Here is a 17586-nt window from a genome sequence, read left to right on the forward strand (position 1 = left end):
TGGGGACATGGCACCTTATATAACATAGCTTATAATTTAACGTAAGTATGCCATCAATGTAGCCGACATTAAAAATGTCTGACTTGACTCCAGTATTGGAGTGCTACAGTATAACTCTACCAAAGGAAATTATATAAATTCTAAAAAAATAACAGATCATGTATTTTTCTCAATGTCTTGAATGATAAATAATGATAGAGAATCTCCATTAAAAACGCCTATAAACGAAACGCGGCTAAATGAGAGTTACCACGTCTACAAGCTGTTACAGGCATTTGGAGTTTCAAATGCTTCTGAACATCCGCCCTTAGTGCATCTTTTTGGTTTCCAAAAAATACTTCTAACCTCAACTGCCTGGAAACGACTATAAACTACTCAGTGTACATGTGCTGATAAGATAGCATAGAGGAGAGTTCCGGGGCAGCAGAAAACAAAATGCCCAACTGCTCCTAAATGTCTATTTACAAGCAGCAGTGTGCATAAGGCCCTTAGAAGAACTCAAGAAAATGGTGCCTAAATGGGCAGAAAAGACTGCCACTGGTACCTACATTTAAAGTCTGGGCTAATTTATGAAAATGGGAGTAGAGGAACTTGGAGGGTTTGATCTTCAACAATTTTCTGGAATCCTCAACTCCCAGCCTGAGTTATTCCGACACCTCAAAAACGTTGATTCTCATTGCAGTCCTATCAACTGCAACCTGGGGGAACAGATATTGTACTCAAACGTTATAACTCCAGAGGTACACTTAATGTTTCCATTATTACAACACATCTGTTGGCTCTTTGTTACTTGGTCTTCTCACATTGAACACATACAAACCAACCACTTCAATAAAAGGCAACAAGTTTCACTTAAAGTGGACCTTCACTTTAAAAAAAATGATTTGCACCATTGTAAACACCCCTTGCCCCCCTTCCTCCCCAACACACACAATTTTTTTGGTTTTCATGCTTTAGCCACTGCCTTTATTTTCACCTAGGCAAGAATGCCATGAACCCTGCTTCTGGTGCCTCCTGGGATATACATGCCACAGATCCCAGGGGGCATCGACTTCCACTTCCACAAAGCTGGATAAGGTGGAACCTAGCGGTGTGTCATCAGAGGCCATGAGGTGGTGCCGGAGTAGTGGATCACAACAGATCAAGGCTAGATTTGTGGGTTATGTGAGTATGTTTATAGTGGATGAGCCAGCAAAAAGTGTAAGAGGAGTATATTAAAAATAAACCCATCTCGGGGTGAAGTATCTTTTGAAGTACATTGTTTCACAGGTGTAAACAGGCGCCAGACACACCTCCAGGCTGCAATATCACCAGCAGTCTAACGTAACGGTGTAGTCCTGAAAGAATTATAGTTATGTAATAACATACATTTATTTTACAGTTTTCAGTCACCTGAGTTTAATAAAAATGCCAAGGTGATTAGTTTTTTTAAAGCCGGGGAGGGGCTGTCCTTTAGCTGTACATTACTTGACACCCCTTCCAGTCTTTACTGCGTCTGTCTCATAAAACCAGGCCTTCAGCCAGCGTACGTCACTCATTTTATACACACTCTTAAAAATTAAGATTCTCTAGTAAACTATAAGTCATCCAGCTTTTAACCCCCTAAGTGCGGCATAACCACCTGCTAAGGTTTCATGTACACAATGGCACGAGCAATGCAAAGGGCACTAACGAGGGGCAAAGTGCCACTACAGACTGCATACAGGGGTCATAGTGGTTGAACCTCAACTAGGCCTCTGTTTTAGAGGGAGCCCGGGTCTGGGCTGGTTTCTGCCTCCACATTACTGCTAATCAGAGTACATGGTAAACATGAAGAGGATTTACTGTAGAATAACACAGTAGAGGACCAACACAGAGGACTGATGAGGACACATGGGGCGTCTCTGCAGTGGCCCTACGTTTCCCTGCATAGTTCTTCTATGAATCATATTCAGAGAGAACTACCATCTCTGTTGGTGATCTGCATAGCTGTGTCCATTATATCTGGGCAGTAATGTGAGCGGTCTCGCTCCATAGTTCATATTAAGGCCCCTATATGTGAAGCAATACAGTGGAAGGCAATACCGTGGAGGGCAATACCGTGGAGGGCAATACCGTGGAGGGCAATACCGAGGAGGGCAATACCGAGGAGGGTGGCTGTTCAACACACGTGCCACTCAGAGAATGCTCTGCACTCTCTCAATGAATGCAAAGGGGTTGATTTACTAAAACTGGAGAGCGCACAATTGGTGCAGCTCTGCATAGAAACCAATCAGCCGCCAGGTTTTGTCAAAGCTTAATTGAACAAGGTGAAGAAGCTGATTGGCTACCAGCTGCACCAGATTTAGCAAATCAACCCCAAAGGTGCTCTCCGGATGGACAAGGTGGATAGACGGGCACAGTACGATCACAATCTCCACCTCGTCCCCATCGAAGAACACTTTGCATTCATTGAGAAAATAGAAAATATTCTCTGAATGGTGCCCCACGCAGAACGAGTGACCTCCTCTGTTCAGTAAGCAGCAGGGCAGCTTCACGGCACAGGACCTGAAAACTAGAGGCAATCGCTGTAGAAGCAGTAGTTTCCAGCTTCCACAGGTATCCCACAGATATGGTGAATTGACAGTACATAACTGCAAAATCTGCCCGGAATTCTGCTTCAATCACAGAAGGATTCAAATGAAGGGAGAGGCAAAAAAATTATAATAATAATTGCACCACCCACCTGGGGACTCTGGCAGACCATAGAAACTTATGGAAGTTAAAGCTGGTGACAGTAATTTGCATATTTAAATTTAATTGGCCTAGGTTGTTGTCTTACCTCAAATTCTTCAATGGTTGGCACATGCAGCCACCTATATAAAGAATTTAAAGTGCGTAGGAGCCACTGATTGAGTGAAAATACATGAGCAGTCCTGTTCAGGAGGAAACGATCACCAGACTGACTCCTCTTGAATAGGATCGGCAATAGATGGTTAGAAATTCAGCCCAACCCTGCTGAACCGGATTCATTTTGAACCCATCTATGGACAGCTTTACCTATACCATGGATGCTAAACTTGTGGCCCTCCAGCTGTGGAACTAAAAGTCCCATCATACCTCTGTCGTTATGACGCTGTCACGCTTGTAACGGGCAGCCTTGCAATCCCTCATGGGACTTGTAGTTTTGCAACGGCCAGAGGGCCACAGGTTGAGCACCGATGACCTATACGATGTGCAATTAGCAAAGCAGCCATTGTGAAGTAAACTTTTATTGACCAGATCACATTCCACTTCTGTATGCCGACAACTGATTGGGCAATCTAGTTTCCCTTACATAGCTCTTTGCATTATGTTATGCAACAAAGCTCTCAGACCTTTACAGATTGTGAGGGAGCTGATGTCCATGACAGCTGGAGAGCCAAGGGTTAACAATCTCCTCCGTGGTTGTGTAGGTTTTAATATCTCCAAATTAAAAAACAAACAAGAGCCACACCTCTGGTGTCATCCTTTCTCTGAGTCACAGGGATATGGGACCAAGAAATATGCGCGCTTTATTTCCCAGAGAAAACTGGGCTGACCACACCGGGTACAGTAAAGGAAACTTCATCCTATGTAGTCTATACCAGAGCGGTCTCATTCATATACTGTATATATTTTTTGTGTATGTATATATTTATTATCATTCAAGCCACTTACACCTGGGCACCTTGTAACTGGGCACAGCACAATGGTATTCTTAGCCCTCCCTCGTCTGCCTTATAAGTGGCTTAGGAGACTTGTCTGTACTGCTCCACATGGTGCCTAAAGCTGAACTCCAGGTATGATCTTTATTGTATACTTACATTTGTTTAGTTTGGACCATTGTAAGTATACATATCCCATACCTGGTGGACCCTGGGGGGAAGCTGGATCTTCTGGGTCCTGCGCTTCCCCTCTGCACAATGGCCACAGGGGGTCACTCGCTCTGCATTGCCTCCATTCACAGAATGCCTTGTCCCTTTTCTTCAATGAATACAAGGAGTACAGTCATAAGCCGGCCATAGACAGTTTGAATCTCCTCCGGCTCAGCGGGGATCAGCCATGATTCCAACCAAGTATGGGCAGGCGGATTAACCAAGTCGATCCAACGATCAACTTGGGTACAACCAGCATGTCATTTTTTTTAGGATGCAAAATATTGAAAGCCGCTAAAAATAATCTCAGTGTTCTCCTGGCAGGGACGGTTCCCCCCCACCCCCACCGCTCCAGGGGGGGGGGGGGGGATTCCTCCATCAACACTAACTGTGTTGATGGGGGAATCAAGCGTTTTTCTTTCCTGCAACCAGGGGTTAAAAAGAAAATGATATCATCTATGGCCAGCTTTAAGAATCCTCCACACTTCACAGTGTGGAAGATGCTTAAAGCCCAACTCTGAGCACAAGAAAAAAAATAAAAAAAAATAACCCTCTTGAGAGGGTTAATTGCTTGCTAAGTTTAGGGGTACAGGGATAAGGGCTCATTAACACACGCAGGCAAGGGGCAGTAAAAGCAGGTAGTTGAGCCATTGTTTTACTGTCCCCGACCTAAAGAAGGTCATGCACACAGCAACAAAATTAAACTACATGTCACAGTTGGCAGGCACAACCACTGCTGAATGCGACTCTTAAGGGTATGGGGCCATGCCACAACTGCCCTGCAACTGCGTACAAAGCAAGCAGTTGTGGCATGGTGGTTCAGCCTTTTTAGGGTTAAAACAGGCGGTGAAAAGGGCGTAACGTTGCCTTCTCACTGCCCGTTAAAAGCCCTCTGAAAAACAATCCACTGCAGACCACTTTTTAGAGGGGCGAGCAAGGGCTGCCCCTCTAAAAAGAACAAGTCCTAATACCGAGCCCTCAGGCCGGGTTCACACTGGTGCACTGCACAGCACAGATGTATGTGTGGTTTCTGCATTTTTGCCACATTTTTAGTCGCCAGATTTCTATTAGCTTGTGTGCTAGGAGTGTATCAATGAGACAGCATGCTGGACTTTTGGTGCATTTTCAGAAAACAGCAAAAAAAACAAAAAACAAAAAAAATAAAAATAAAAAAAAAATAAAAACAGGGGGACTGGAGGACCTGGAGGACCTCAATTACGAAAGAAACTAAATGTATTCTCTCTGGAGAAAAGACGCTTAAGAGGGGACATGATAGAGGTTTACAAATACCTCAATGGGGATCCCGGGATAGGAAATAAAATTATTATTCATTATTAGTCCTAGGAAGTGTAAAAGGACATGTGACCACACAATGAGATTGGAGGAGAAGCGGTTTAACCTCAAACTACGTAGGGGGTTCTTTACTGTTAGGGCAATAAGGATGTGGAACTCTCTCACACAATTGGTGGTGGCTGCAGGGAGTATGGATATTTTAAAAGACTCTTAGCCCTTGTGCACACGGTTGGAGATTCCGACGGAATGTGTTCTATCGGACCGTTTTGTCGGATATTCCGAGTGTGTGGTCTCCATCGGACTGTTTCCGGCGGAATATCAGACGGACAAACTTTTCCAACTTGCCGGTAAAATTTTCCGACAAAATGCTCCGATCAGACATACTCCGATCACGTGTAGCCTATTCCGACGGACAAAATGCCACGCATGCTCAGATCAAATTCCTAGACCAAAGCTATTGGCTACTAGCCTGAACGTAGTCCCGTCGTAACGAAATAACGTCATCACGTTATGTACAATCGGATTTTCCGACAACTTTGTCCGACCGTGTGTATGCAACAGTTTCGGACAAAATCCGTCGGACAAATCCAATGGATTTGGTTGTCAGAATGTCCGACCGTGTGTATAAGGGCTTAGATAAACATCTTAAAGGACACAACATACAGGGAAATCAGTATAGACACTGATACACATGCACCTACACAGGTTGAACTGGATGGATTATTGTCTTTTTTCAGCCTTACCGACTATGTAACTATGTAAAAATATGCAACCTAATAGAAATGAATGGGACAGAGGATTAAAATGCAGCAAAAACGCATAGAAACACCCATGCTACAGCCAAAACGCAGCACACCAGTGTGAACCCGGCCTTATACCATACTCCTTCCTCCTATAGACTCCCTCCATCAGTACCATTGGTGCCAAGAAGCCTCCTCACTAAGGCCTGGTTCCCATTAGTGTGATTTCTGATGCAACTTGGGTCACACAAAATCGCGTGATGCAGCTGCAATGCAACTTTGTGGAAGGGTCTTGTTCTACTTTGGTGTGATGCAGTGTGATTTTGTTTAGACTTTCATACACATGCATTTTTGATGTGATTTTGTTGCGTTTTTTCCAAAAACAGTTGTAGTAGTAGACCCAAACCATAAAATCGTGTCCAAAACGCACGACACTAAAAATCGCATGGCAATCGCAGAACACTCACGCAAAAATTGCACAGCACCTGCAATGCATAGTTGCACCTCATATCGCATTCAAAACTCTTCGCACGAATGTGAACCAGGCCTAAGGCGTTGTCAGCTCCTCCACATGCAACATAGGGTTAATAGCCCCGCAATGTACACGATGACAATGGGGGCTCCTCCACAGCAGAGGACAGAAGAGGAAAAGGAAGTAGTAGAGCCTCTCCATCCCTCTGGACCCGACACACATTTAACCCCTGCAGTGCGGAGGGGCAACTCTACAAAAGGGTTTTTCACCCCGGAGTTGGGTTTTAATAAACAGTGTAAAGACTTTGGAGTGACAGACAAGGCAATGGAATGAGCGATGACATCACACCTTGAATATGTTTATCTTTACTCATCGGGGAAGTACAAAAATTTGCTGCATTTATAATCATTTAAAAAAAATATTACTTTATTTTTTTAGGCATTTTATTAGTCAGTTAACAAAACAAGTAATGGACAAGCAGTTATTAGGAACGATTACACTGGCAATTATCGGAAAGCTATAAATCAGCGTCTCAACCTTTCCAACCCAGATTTTTGTATTCTCCTGCCCATTAACTGATGCGGACGATGATGATAATAATAATCCTTACCTAGGTTACCTATGTGCCTCCAAGACACTTTCAGCTGTAGAAACATTAAAGATTGTAGGCTGTAATACGTGTTAGTGGAGGCCCACCTATACAACACAGCAATATAACAGAAAACACACAAGCCTCCAATGAGTCGCATAGCTATTAATTGAGCGAATCTGGGATGTACATTTATTCTGTGCAAAATGGAGCAAATCGAATGTTCTCAGGCTACTTCCTCTACAGGTCGAATGTTTTTGCATCATGTATAATAGAGTGGTTGGGAAAATACTGCATTATTGCCACTAGATGGAGATATATATATATATATATATATATATATATATATATAATTTTTATATTTTTATGTATTTTTTTATTTTTATTTATTTACGCCCACTCTATATAGGATTTGCCCAGACGATTCTATTATACAATACATGAATGAAGAACATTTGACCTGTAGAGGAATATGCCTGAGAACCTTTCATTTTGCCCCATTCACACACAATAAATGTACATGCCAGTTTCACGGGAATACAAGGGAATTCTTCCAATGGGGACACTAGTTCAGGTGACTACCAGAGATTCTTACATTTTAGGGGGACTTCTTCCTCTCACTTCCTGATTTGGCTAGGGGACAGGAAGCGAAGGAAGATTTCCCCCAATGGAACACCGATGGCAAAAAAGTAAAACCAAAATAAAAAATAAAAAAAATAATATAAAAAAAGTTTTGCCTTTAGTTCTACAGCAAAAAAAAAAAAAAAAAAAAAAAAAAAAAAAAAAAAGGTAAAAAATACTGTGTTTTCCTGTGTGAGCTGATCAGCGTGATCATAGCCTAAAGAATTTCATTAGGTAAGCAAGTGATTTCCCTCATATCTCTGGTTTGCTCCTGTACAAACGTCACCTGCTCCGATCCTTGCCCGGATGCCCGGACCTTTACCTCTATACATACTCCTCTACTTCTTGTGGATTTGGTATTTGTGACCTAGGAGCGGTATTGTGAAAAATCCATACCTCCCCTCAGTGGTCCTGGATGGATACCGGACACTTTTCAAACTCCATAGTCTCAATTTACGAAACTACACTGATCAGCCATAACATTATGACCACCCACCATATCCCGTCAAGGATATGACCTTTACTAGATACTGGACCTCTGAAGGTATGCTGCAGCATCTGTAGTCAGTAGCAGATCCTTTACACCCCCATTCACATTGACTGCTGCTTTAAAATTGCACACCTTTATCTGAACTTTCACGATTTAAAAGCCACATGCTGGTGCGACTTTGAAGACATCTGTGCGGCCCAATGCACATATGTTTATTCAAGTCACACCCAACGCCACTAAAAGTTGTGCATGTACTACTTTGTCAAATCGATGCGGCCCCAAAGTCAGCGTCACACAGTTTTGAGCAGTGCGACTGTCGGCAATTAGATGCAACTTATCATACAATTCGACCCGTCAAATCGCATGACAAGTTGCTCCAATCTGAATGGGGGGGGGGGGCTTAGTCCTGTAAGTTGTGAGGTGGGGCCCTCCATGGATCGGACTTGCTGTTCTTGAACATCCCACAAATGATCTATTGCATTGAATTAAGATCTGGAGAATTTGGAGGCCAAGTCAACACTTGTGTTGCTCAACCCATTGTTGAATTCATGAGACCAGGCTACCTTCTTCTCTGTGGTTCAGTTCCAAAGCTCAGATGCCCATTGTAGGTTGCTGTTGGCTGTGGACTGGGCTCAGCATGGGCACCCTGACCGCTCTGCGACTACTCATGTCCCATACATAATCTGTGATGCGCTTTGTGTTCTGATACCTTTCTATCAGAGCCAACATTAACTTTTTTCAGCAGTTCAAGCTTCAGTAGCTCTTCTATTGGACCAGACTATGCAGGACAGCCTTCACTCCCCATGTGCCTCAACCATCAAGGACCATGTCACTGACTCGTCACTTGTCCTTCCTTGGACCACTTTTGGTCGGTTCTGACCACTGCAGACCAGGAACATCCTACAGGAGCTGCAGTTCTGGAGTTGCTCTGACCCAGTCTTTCAGTCATTACAATTTAGCCCTTGTTAAAGTTGCTTACGCTTGTCCAATTTTCTGTTTTCAAAACTTCAGAGGACAAGATGTTCACTTAGTGCTTAATATATCTCGCCCGCTTTCCAAGTGCCATTGTCATGAGATGTCATTCACGTTACCGGTCATAATGTTATGGCTGACCAGTGCATAATGGATGCAGGAATTGCCATAACAATCACTATTTTCCATATTATTTTTATCATTATTAATATATTATTATTATTATTATTATACTATGTTCTGTGTACCAGTTATTTTCAGTCCTCTCTGAGGCTGGGTTCACACTGCTGCGATGCGGGAACGCTGCGAATCTACTGCGGGTTCCCGCATCGCATGCCTCTCGGCGGCAGTTCACACTGCCCTATGCGAACTGCTGGGAGTGTCAGTGAAAAGTTAATGACACCTCCAAATCAGTTCGCATATCGCAGTGTGATCTGCAAACTCGGACAGGAATCGGATCGCATGGTGTGAACACCCAATGCGATCCGATTCTGCTGCGGACCAAAAAAAGGGTCCTGTACGAGTTTGGGCCGGATGCGATGCGAATTCAGCCATACTATCTGTATGGCTGAAATCGCTTCGCACAGAGATCGCATGTGATTTGCACTGCATTGCGGTGCGAATCACATCCGATCTTGTACACCGCAGCAGTGTGAACCCAGCCTAAACAGCTGAATGTCACGCCTTGGGGGGGCCTTCTCCTACCAATGCCAGAATGGAGAATCCACATGACGGCATGCCAACGTTTAGCCATGCCAACATTTAGCCATGCCAACATTTAGCCATGGCTGAAAGCATTGTTTGCTTTCCTTTGGCAGGCCCTAATCATTCTCCATATGTTTTGTAGCATGTAGTAACAAAACAAATACAAACTGCAGAAAAATGATGTCAATGTGAAGAATTCCAGATCGGTTTCTTTCTGCACGACCCGGGGGCTCGAAGTCTACCTGGAACTTCCTGTTTTGTTGCAGAAATTGAGTCCAGAGGCGAAGGATATGAGTTGGAGAACACAGACTGCGCTGTCAGAAGGAAGCCTCTCCTGGGGGAGAGCTGGAGGTGGAGGGATGGAGATACACGGGAGCGTTTCTGGAAGAAGGGTCACTCTTATGCCGCGTACACGCGATCGGAATTCTCGTTGGAAAAAGCTCTGATGGTTTTCCCAATGGAATTCTGCTCAAGCTGTCTTGCCTACACACAGTCACACCAAATTCCGATCGTTTAGAACACGGTGACGTACAACACGTAAGACGGGACTAGAAAAAGGAAGTTCAATAGCCAGTAGCCAATAGCTTCCGTCTCGTATTTGAATCTGAGCATGCGTGTTTTTTGGCATCTTGAAAGTGCATACACACACACACAATCGGAATTTCCGATAGAAAGTTTTTCCATCGGGAAAATTGAGAACATGCTATCAATTTTTGGCTGGCGGAAATTCGGACAGCTAAATTCCGATGGAGCATACACACGGTCCCATTTTCCGATGAAAAGCTCTCATCGGTCTTTTTCTGGCCGGAATTCCCATCGTGTGTACGCATGACGTTCACACTGGTTGCCGCTGAATAATGATGCATTTTTCAGTGATTTTTGTAGTGCGTTTCTCTGCAACATTTTCCACGCTTCATGCATCGTTTTGTAGAAGGAGACTACATTTCATACTCAATAATCTGCCCCAAATGCACTAAAAGTCCATGCACACGCTTCTGGTGTGATCCTATTGAAGTCTATGGAGCAAAATATGCACTACACCAAAAGAAGCAGCGCAGCACAACAGCAACTGAAGCAGAAAACGCATAAATATAAATGGGGGGTGTAGGAAAAAGATAGGATATAAAATGTCCTAGGACGGTGATGGTGAACCTTGGCACCCCAGATGCTTTGGAACTACATTTCCCATGATGTTCCTGCATTCTGCAGCGTTCTGGAGCATCATGGGAAATGTAGTTCTAAAACATCCGGGGTGCCAAGGTTCACCATCACCGTCCTAGGACGTGATAAAGAGAACTCAAATCAACACTCAAGTTCCACTGTAACAAACAGCGAACAGACAGATTTTTTTTTTTTATTCCAAGAAACATGCCCTGTCTCTTCTGCGATATAATGCCCCTACCTGGCAGCTCGCTGTCTTCTGCAGAGCTGCGCATGTGCAGATCAGCTTACAGTGCCGGGCTGGTCTCTGTGTGCCAGAATGAGGGTTTCCTGCGCATGCACAGGAGTGACATCATGCAGCAGGGAGACAAGGTGTGTCCTAGAAGGGGAAATTTTAGGGGAAGAGGATTTGTGCTAGGAGGGGTGAATTATTCTTTTGAAGGGGGGGGGGCATAAATTTGTGCTGAGAGGGGGGCTTTCAGCCAAGGGGGCAGATTTGTACTGGGAGGAGGGAGAAATTTATCATTAGAGGGTAAACATGCAGATTAGTGCTCAGTGTTTTTGTGGGGGGAATTTTACTGACACTCATGAATCTTGGGGGTGGCACAGTTTGGCATGTTTGCCCTGGGCTCTAGGTGACATGCCAAACTGCCCCCCCCCCAAAGATGTATATATAAATTACCCCTCCTCCCAGGAAAAATCCACCCCAAGCCCCCCTGCAGAAATCTCTCCCCCCCAGTACAAATCTTTGCCCCTTCCCAACTAAAATCTCTCTACGCAAATCACCCCTGCACAACCCCCCCCCATCCCCCCCAAAAAAAATATATATAATCACTCCTTCTAGCACAAATTCTCTACTCCTCAAATCTCCACTCCGAGTACCCATCCTCCCACACACACCAAATACCCCCTCCCAGCACAAATCTGCCCAGCCACATCTGGAAAATCGACTTTGGTCCAACCGGATGGTGCGGACAGGGCCAGCCACCAAACTCATTTCAGCCGATTCAGCAGGAATCAGCCGAACTCCAATCCACATGTGGCCAGATCTGCTAGAATCTCTAGGGATCCAGAGATTTCTGAGAGTTGGGGATAGGGGGAGGACAGGAGGTCGGATCGTACAGTATATAAAAGTAGCAGCAGGCCGCGTCGGCTTCATCTGTCATTTGTTACATTTAACCGGCAACTATCAATAAGAAATAAAATAACATCCCTGTGCTCACAATTAGGACAGCCATACTATTCAGCTGGTTCAGCCGAGACCCTCGGAATTTTCGATCCATGTATGGGCAGGCTGGTTGTACAGAAGTGGATATACATCCTGCGTTCGGAGGCTGCTAAACACTATCATTGGATGCAGCCGCATTCTGTGCTATGACCACATACAAAACTAGCTGATTAGATGCGGCCAGTTAGTGTGTGACCACAACTCAGCAGAAATTTCCCTTGTTATGCGATTTTGTGAGACTCAAGTCGCATCAGAAGTCACACTCGTGTTAACCAGATCTAAAACCAAAACATCAGGGGTTCAAAAGGAAAAATTTCCCTTATATTGGTAGTCAGTGGAAGGAATGCCCCCCACCCCGACAATGGTGTTCAGAATATCACCCTGACGGCTCTTTCACACTGATCAGTTTTTGATGTGCATTTTGGTGCTTAAAAAAAAAAAAAAAAAACGCAAGAAAAATGTGTCACCTAAACCTATAGAACCAGTGAACTGAGGGTGAAGTGCGTTTATAAAAGTCCTGCATGCTGCATTTGTTTGTGTATGTTTAAAAAGTGCATTAAAAACGCACCTCCCTATTGAAATGAATGGAAAACACAAACAAAATGCACCACGCTTGTGTTTTTGGTGCACTTTTTGGCTGCATTCACACCGGGGTGTTTGGAATCACAGGAAGAATCACAACGATTCTGCCTGCTATTTCAAAATGCTCTGGTAAGATGACAAAGCGCACAATGCGAAGTCTCAGATGCTATTCATATTAATGGCACCTAAAACGCAGTGCGGTCCTGCCGTGATTGTCACGTGATAAATTGTGCAGCAAACCACATCTTGGAAAGCTCGTCATCCAAAAAAAGTTCAGGAGCTACTTTTGGGTGACAAGCTTCATACGATGCGCACCGTGTTTTTAGGTACCATTAATATGGGTGGTATCTGAAATTCACCTTGTGCGATTTACCATTTTACCAGAGCGTTTTAAAAATCTGCGATTCTGCCTGCGATTCAAAACGCCTAGGTGATGATGCAGCCTTTTAGTAACATGTCCATGTTTCACAGCTGCATGATTTTTGGTGACAGAATGCACCAAAAACGCATATGCGTTTTTCAATGGAGCAGTGTGATAGGCCTCTTCACACCTGAACTTTGTGTTTTTTTGTGTGCTCTTCAAGGGTAATGCGGCTCACACCTAGGAGGGCGTCCTATGTGCGACAAATGCTCCAGAACCTTTTTGGGTGCAGTGTCTGTGCACGTTTGAAGTGCATTTTGTTCTGTAGCAAAACCTGTGTCTGCTATCCATACTTGGGGTTCCATTAACAATTGATCGCACCACAAGTGTGACCCGCAAATTGCTGAGCGTTTCTGAAATTTGCGGCAAATTCACATTTTGTTTTCTAAACGCACGGGTGTGAGCGCAGCCTAACAGACAGCTAAAAGGGTCATTGGTGTCATGCTGCCGGCTTTGCCAAATGGAGGTGTCCCCAAATAGGAGACAGCCACGGCTCCAGGAACCCCAAACAACCTCCAGAGGAGCCCGGATAGAGATCAGCTGGTATACAGAAGATATAGAAACACTCCAATATACACAGATTTCTATTCTAAGGTCTCCCAACTCCTCCAGGCATCCAGCAAAACATCCCAGCCATTCATAAATCTGTCATTACTCGGCTACACACGGCCCGCCGCCCAACCTCCCACCACGAGAAGTCACCACATGACAATCTAGTGCCACCAGTAAACAGGAATCGGACGCTCTCCAGCTCTGGACATCCGTCTCCTGCGATCTCCTCTACGCGCCATACACTGTGCGATCGCCTCTACGCGCCATACACTGTGCGATCGCCTCTACGCGCCATACACTGTGCGATCGCCTCTACGCGCCATACACTGTGCGATCGCCTCTACGCGCCATACACTGTGCGATCGCCTCTACGCGCCATACACTGTGCGATCGCCTCTACGCGCCATACACTGTGCGATCGCCTCTACGCGCCATACACTGTGCGATCGCCTCTACGCGCCATACACTGTGCGATCGCCTCTACACGCCATACACTGTGCGATCTCCTCTACGCGCCATACACTGTGCGATCGCCTCTACGCGCCATACACTGTGCGATCGCCTCTACGCGCCATACACTGTGCGATCGCCTCTACGCGCCATACACTGTGCGATCGCCTCTACGCGCCATACACTGTGCGATCGCCTCTACGCGCCATACACTGTGCGATCGCCTCTACGCGCCATACACTGTGCGATCGCCTCTACGCGCCATACACTGTGCGATCGCCTCTACGCGCCATACACTGTGCGATCGCCTCTACGCGCCATACACTGTGCGATCGCCTCTAAGCGCCATACACTGTGCGATCGCCTCTACGCGCCATACACTGTGCGATCGCCTCTACACGCCATACACTGTGCGATCTCCTCTACGCGCCATACACTGTGCGATCTCCTCTACACGCCATACACTGTGCGATCTCCTCTACGCGCCATACACTGTGCGATCTCCTCTACGCGCCATACACTGTGCGATCTCCTCTACACGCCATACACTGTGCGATCTCCTCTACACACCATACACTGTGCGAACTCCTCTACACGCCATACACTGAGGGATCTGTGTCTGGACAGATGCAGGACTATCACTCCCAGCATGTCAGACAATCCTGATCTTCCTGAGTAGGAGAGCCATTAGGACCTGTCAGGCTGGGGCTAGTAATAGAAGTTGAGGTCAGAGTAGCAGAGATGCCTGAAGATCTTACACGTCTCTGTGATCTTGGTGTGTGTGGGGGGTGTTATTCTCTGTCATCCTCGTCTAATGAGCCGTGATGTCAGCACTTATTATTAGTCCCAGTGATGAGAACATTTCCCAGAGGATTAGCATACTATAAACCTTACTCATGGATGGCAATTCTCAATGGGGCTCTCAGCTCAACCCTTCCCCATCAAGGGCTGGATACACACTATACAACTTTTGTTGTTCGATTTCCTTTAGATTTCCCTTCAACTATGTAGCGCAAGGGCCTGCCTGATTGCATACAAATTGAAAGGGTTTAGGTTTGACCTCATATGATATGGTTTTGGTGAATCTAAAATTAAAAAAATTATGAAGGAAATTGTATAGTGTGTATCCAGCTTAAAGTCGCCATACACACTACAATCATAGTAGAGATCGCAGAGATTGTACAAGCTCATTCAAATTTACCAAGAACAAACCTAGACAAGCCAATCCATTTCTAACCAATCACACAGGCCCTTACATTAAATAGTTATTGGTAGATCTAAAAGGTGATTGTACAGTGTATGATCAGATTATCAAAGCATCACCAAACCTCGATCTTTATACAATCGATGGCACTGTGGCAGATGATACATGTTCACTACAGGCGGTCTACACCACACATTACTGACACCGATGTCAGAGCTTTGATGTGGTCACACATCTCCAAAACAATGTCATTGTCCCCGTATTGTAAGCAGTGTCAGGACAAGGCTACCCAGTGCCCAGGGCAAAGATGCCAAACTGCGCCCCCCACCTTCCCTTAGGGTCAGGGCGCCCACATCCCTGCAATAAACCATTGTGCCCAGGGCAGCCATCCCTCTTGCCCACCCCTTGTCCAGGCCCTGGCAGACACACAAAATGTTTGGGTTTACAAACGTCTTATTTTATCACCAAACACAGTGAAACATCAATACTTGCTTAGGTTTTATTAGATAGCGCTGACTATACACTATACAATCTGACAAAATGACGTTTCTGCAAGCATTTCTGGAAATGAGTGAAAACACACACAAAAAAAAACAAAAAAAAAACGTGCTCAGTCTGTGGCTCTGTTACTTCTGAATATCACCCCAAACGTGGGCAGCAGATGCCAAAGAATGGTACTTCAGCTACTTTTATGGGTCTGTAGTGTGACCTGCAGACCATTCATAAAATGGGTCATCGCGCTAAAGGGAGGAGACTGTCCAAATATATATGTGTGTGTGTGTACAGATTATATAATAATAATTGACCTGATTAAAAAAAATAATAATAATAATCAAAGTGTGTATGGCCGCTCTAAGGCTATATGTATGCGAATATATATATATATATATATATATATATATATATATATATATATATATATATATATATATATATATATATATATATATATATATATATATAGATATATTATGGTCAGCCTTAGAATGGCCATAAACATTTTTTTTTAATCAGATCAATTTGATCAAAGTGATACTAATCAATATCCAGAACTTCCCTCCCGACCGATTTACATCAGATTTGATCATAGAAAGACGATCGGCCAGGGAGGAAATTTATTGATCCCATTGCATCTTAGCTGATTTGGTCATGAATTAAATCGGATTGGGAAGTTGTCCAGTGGAAACAGGGATACGATGGATAACTTATGATTGTATCATCCAATTATTGATCGGATTCCACTCTCTGGGTGTGGCATATTGATTACGTTATTGATTAATTATTCCTATGGGAAGAGATGGATCGGGGAGAAGTTCTCAATACGTGTATGGCCCCCATTACATTCCAGCTGAGATCTCCACCACAGACCTGCGATGATCAATAAAAGAACCCTCCTCCCGATCCTGTGCGATCAGAGGTGACCTACCTAAGAGCAGCAGCATGACTTCCCCGGCAGATGACAGCACCATACTCCAGCCGATCCCGAGTCCGCCCTCCGACTGTCACCGACCTGTCACTCTTCTGCAGCCGGCCGACTCACCTCCTTCCAATTATAGGGAACACACATCCATGGGACAGTCCAAAACAACCAGATCACTGCACAGGATCCCTTCCGATCACCGACCGATCCCAGCACAGGATCCCTTCCGATCACCGACCGATCCCAGCACAGGATCCCTTCCGATCACTGCTTGATCCCAGCACAGGATCTCCGGCTGATTTCCTCCGATCACTGCCCGATCCCAGCGCAGGCTCCGGCCACCATCCTGGGACTGGGATCTCAGTGACACCTTGTTGTGGAGATGACTCTCATGGTGTCAGGTGTGTGGACAGATCGGGGTGTCAGTGGATCTCATCCCCCCCGAGCTCCTCTCTCCTCCTCCTCTTGGTCTGCCTGTCCCGGCGGAGAGCTGAGTGCTGAGCTGAGCGCTGCAGGTGAGCAATGACAGAGATTGGCCCCAGAGCTGAGCTGTCCGGGGGCCCCGCCCCTCTCCCAGCTGTCACACTGCGCTCCGCCATGGAGGCGCTATTGTCACCCAACTGTCCCCTTCTGATCAATGGACACAGACCGAGCCACGACACATCACTTGCTGACCGAACTTTTCTTGACACTTTTTCTTTTAAAGTTTTAATCAGTATTTTTTTGCTAGAAAATTATTTGTAACCTCCAAACATTATACTTTTTTTTATTTATTTTTTTTAGCAAAGACCCTAGGGAATAAAATGGTGATCATAGCAATTATTTATGTCAC

The 17586-nt window shown here is 45.0% G+C and overlaps 1 protein-coding gene across 1 annotated transcript in view; it reads right to left on the reverse strand.

Moving 5' to 3' along the window:
• The window catches only part of TGFA (transforming growth factor alpha), a 93752-nt gene extending 76469 nt beyond the window's left edge, over nucleotides 1-17283 (reverse strand). Inside the window, exon 1 of the mRNA XM_077469452.1 lies at nucleotides 16761-17283. Coding sequence (XP_077325578.1) covers nucleotides 16761-16803 — 43 coding nt within the window. The 5' untranslated portion in view covers nucleotides 16804-17283. The remainder of the gene's footprint in view (nucleotides 1-16760) is intronic.
• Nucleotides 17284-17586: the final 303 nt, after the last annotated feature.

This window comes from Lithobates pipiens, unplaced genomic scaffold (genome assembly GCF_037356315.1).
Source record: "Lithobates pipiens isolate NorthernLeopardFrog02 unplaced genomic scaffold, aLitPip1_a1.2 Scaffold_8, whole genome shotgun sequence".
In the NCBI taxonomy this organism is placed as follows: domain Eukaryota; kingdom Metazoa; phylum Chordata; class Amphibia; order Anura; family Ranidae; genus Lithobates; species Lithobates pipiens.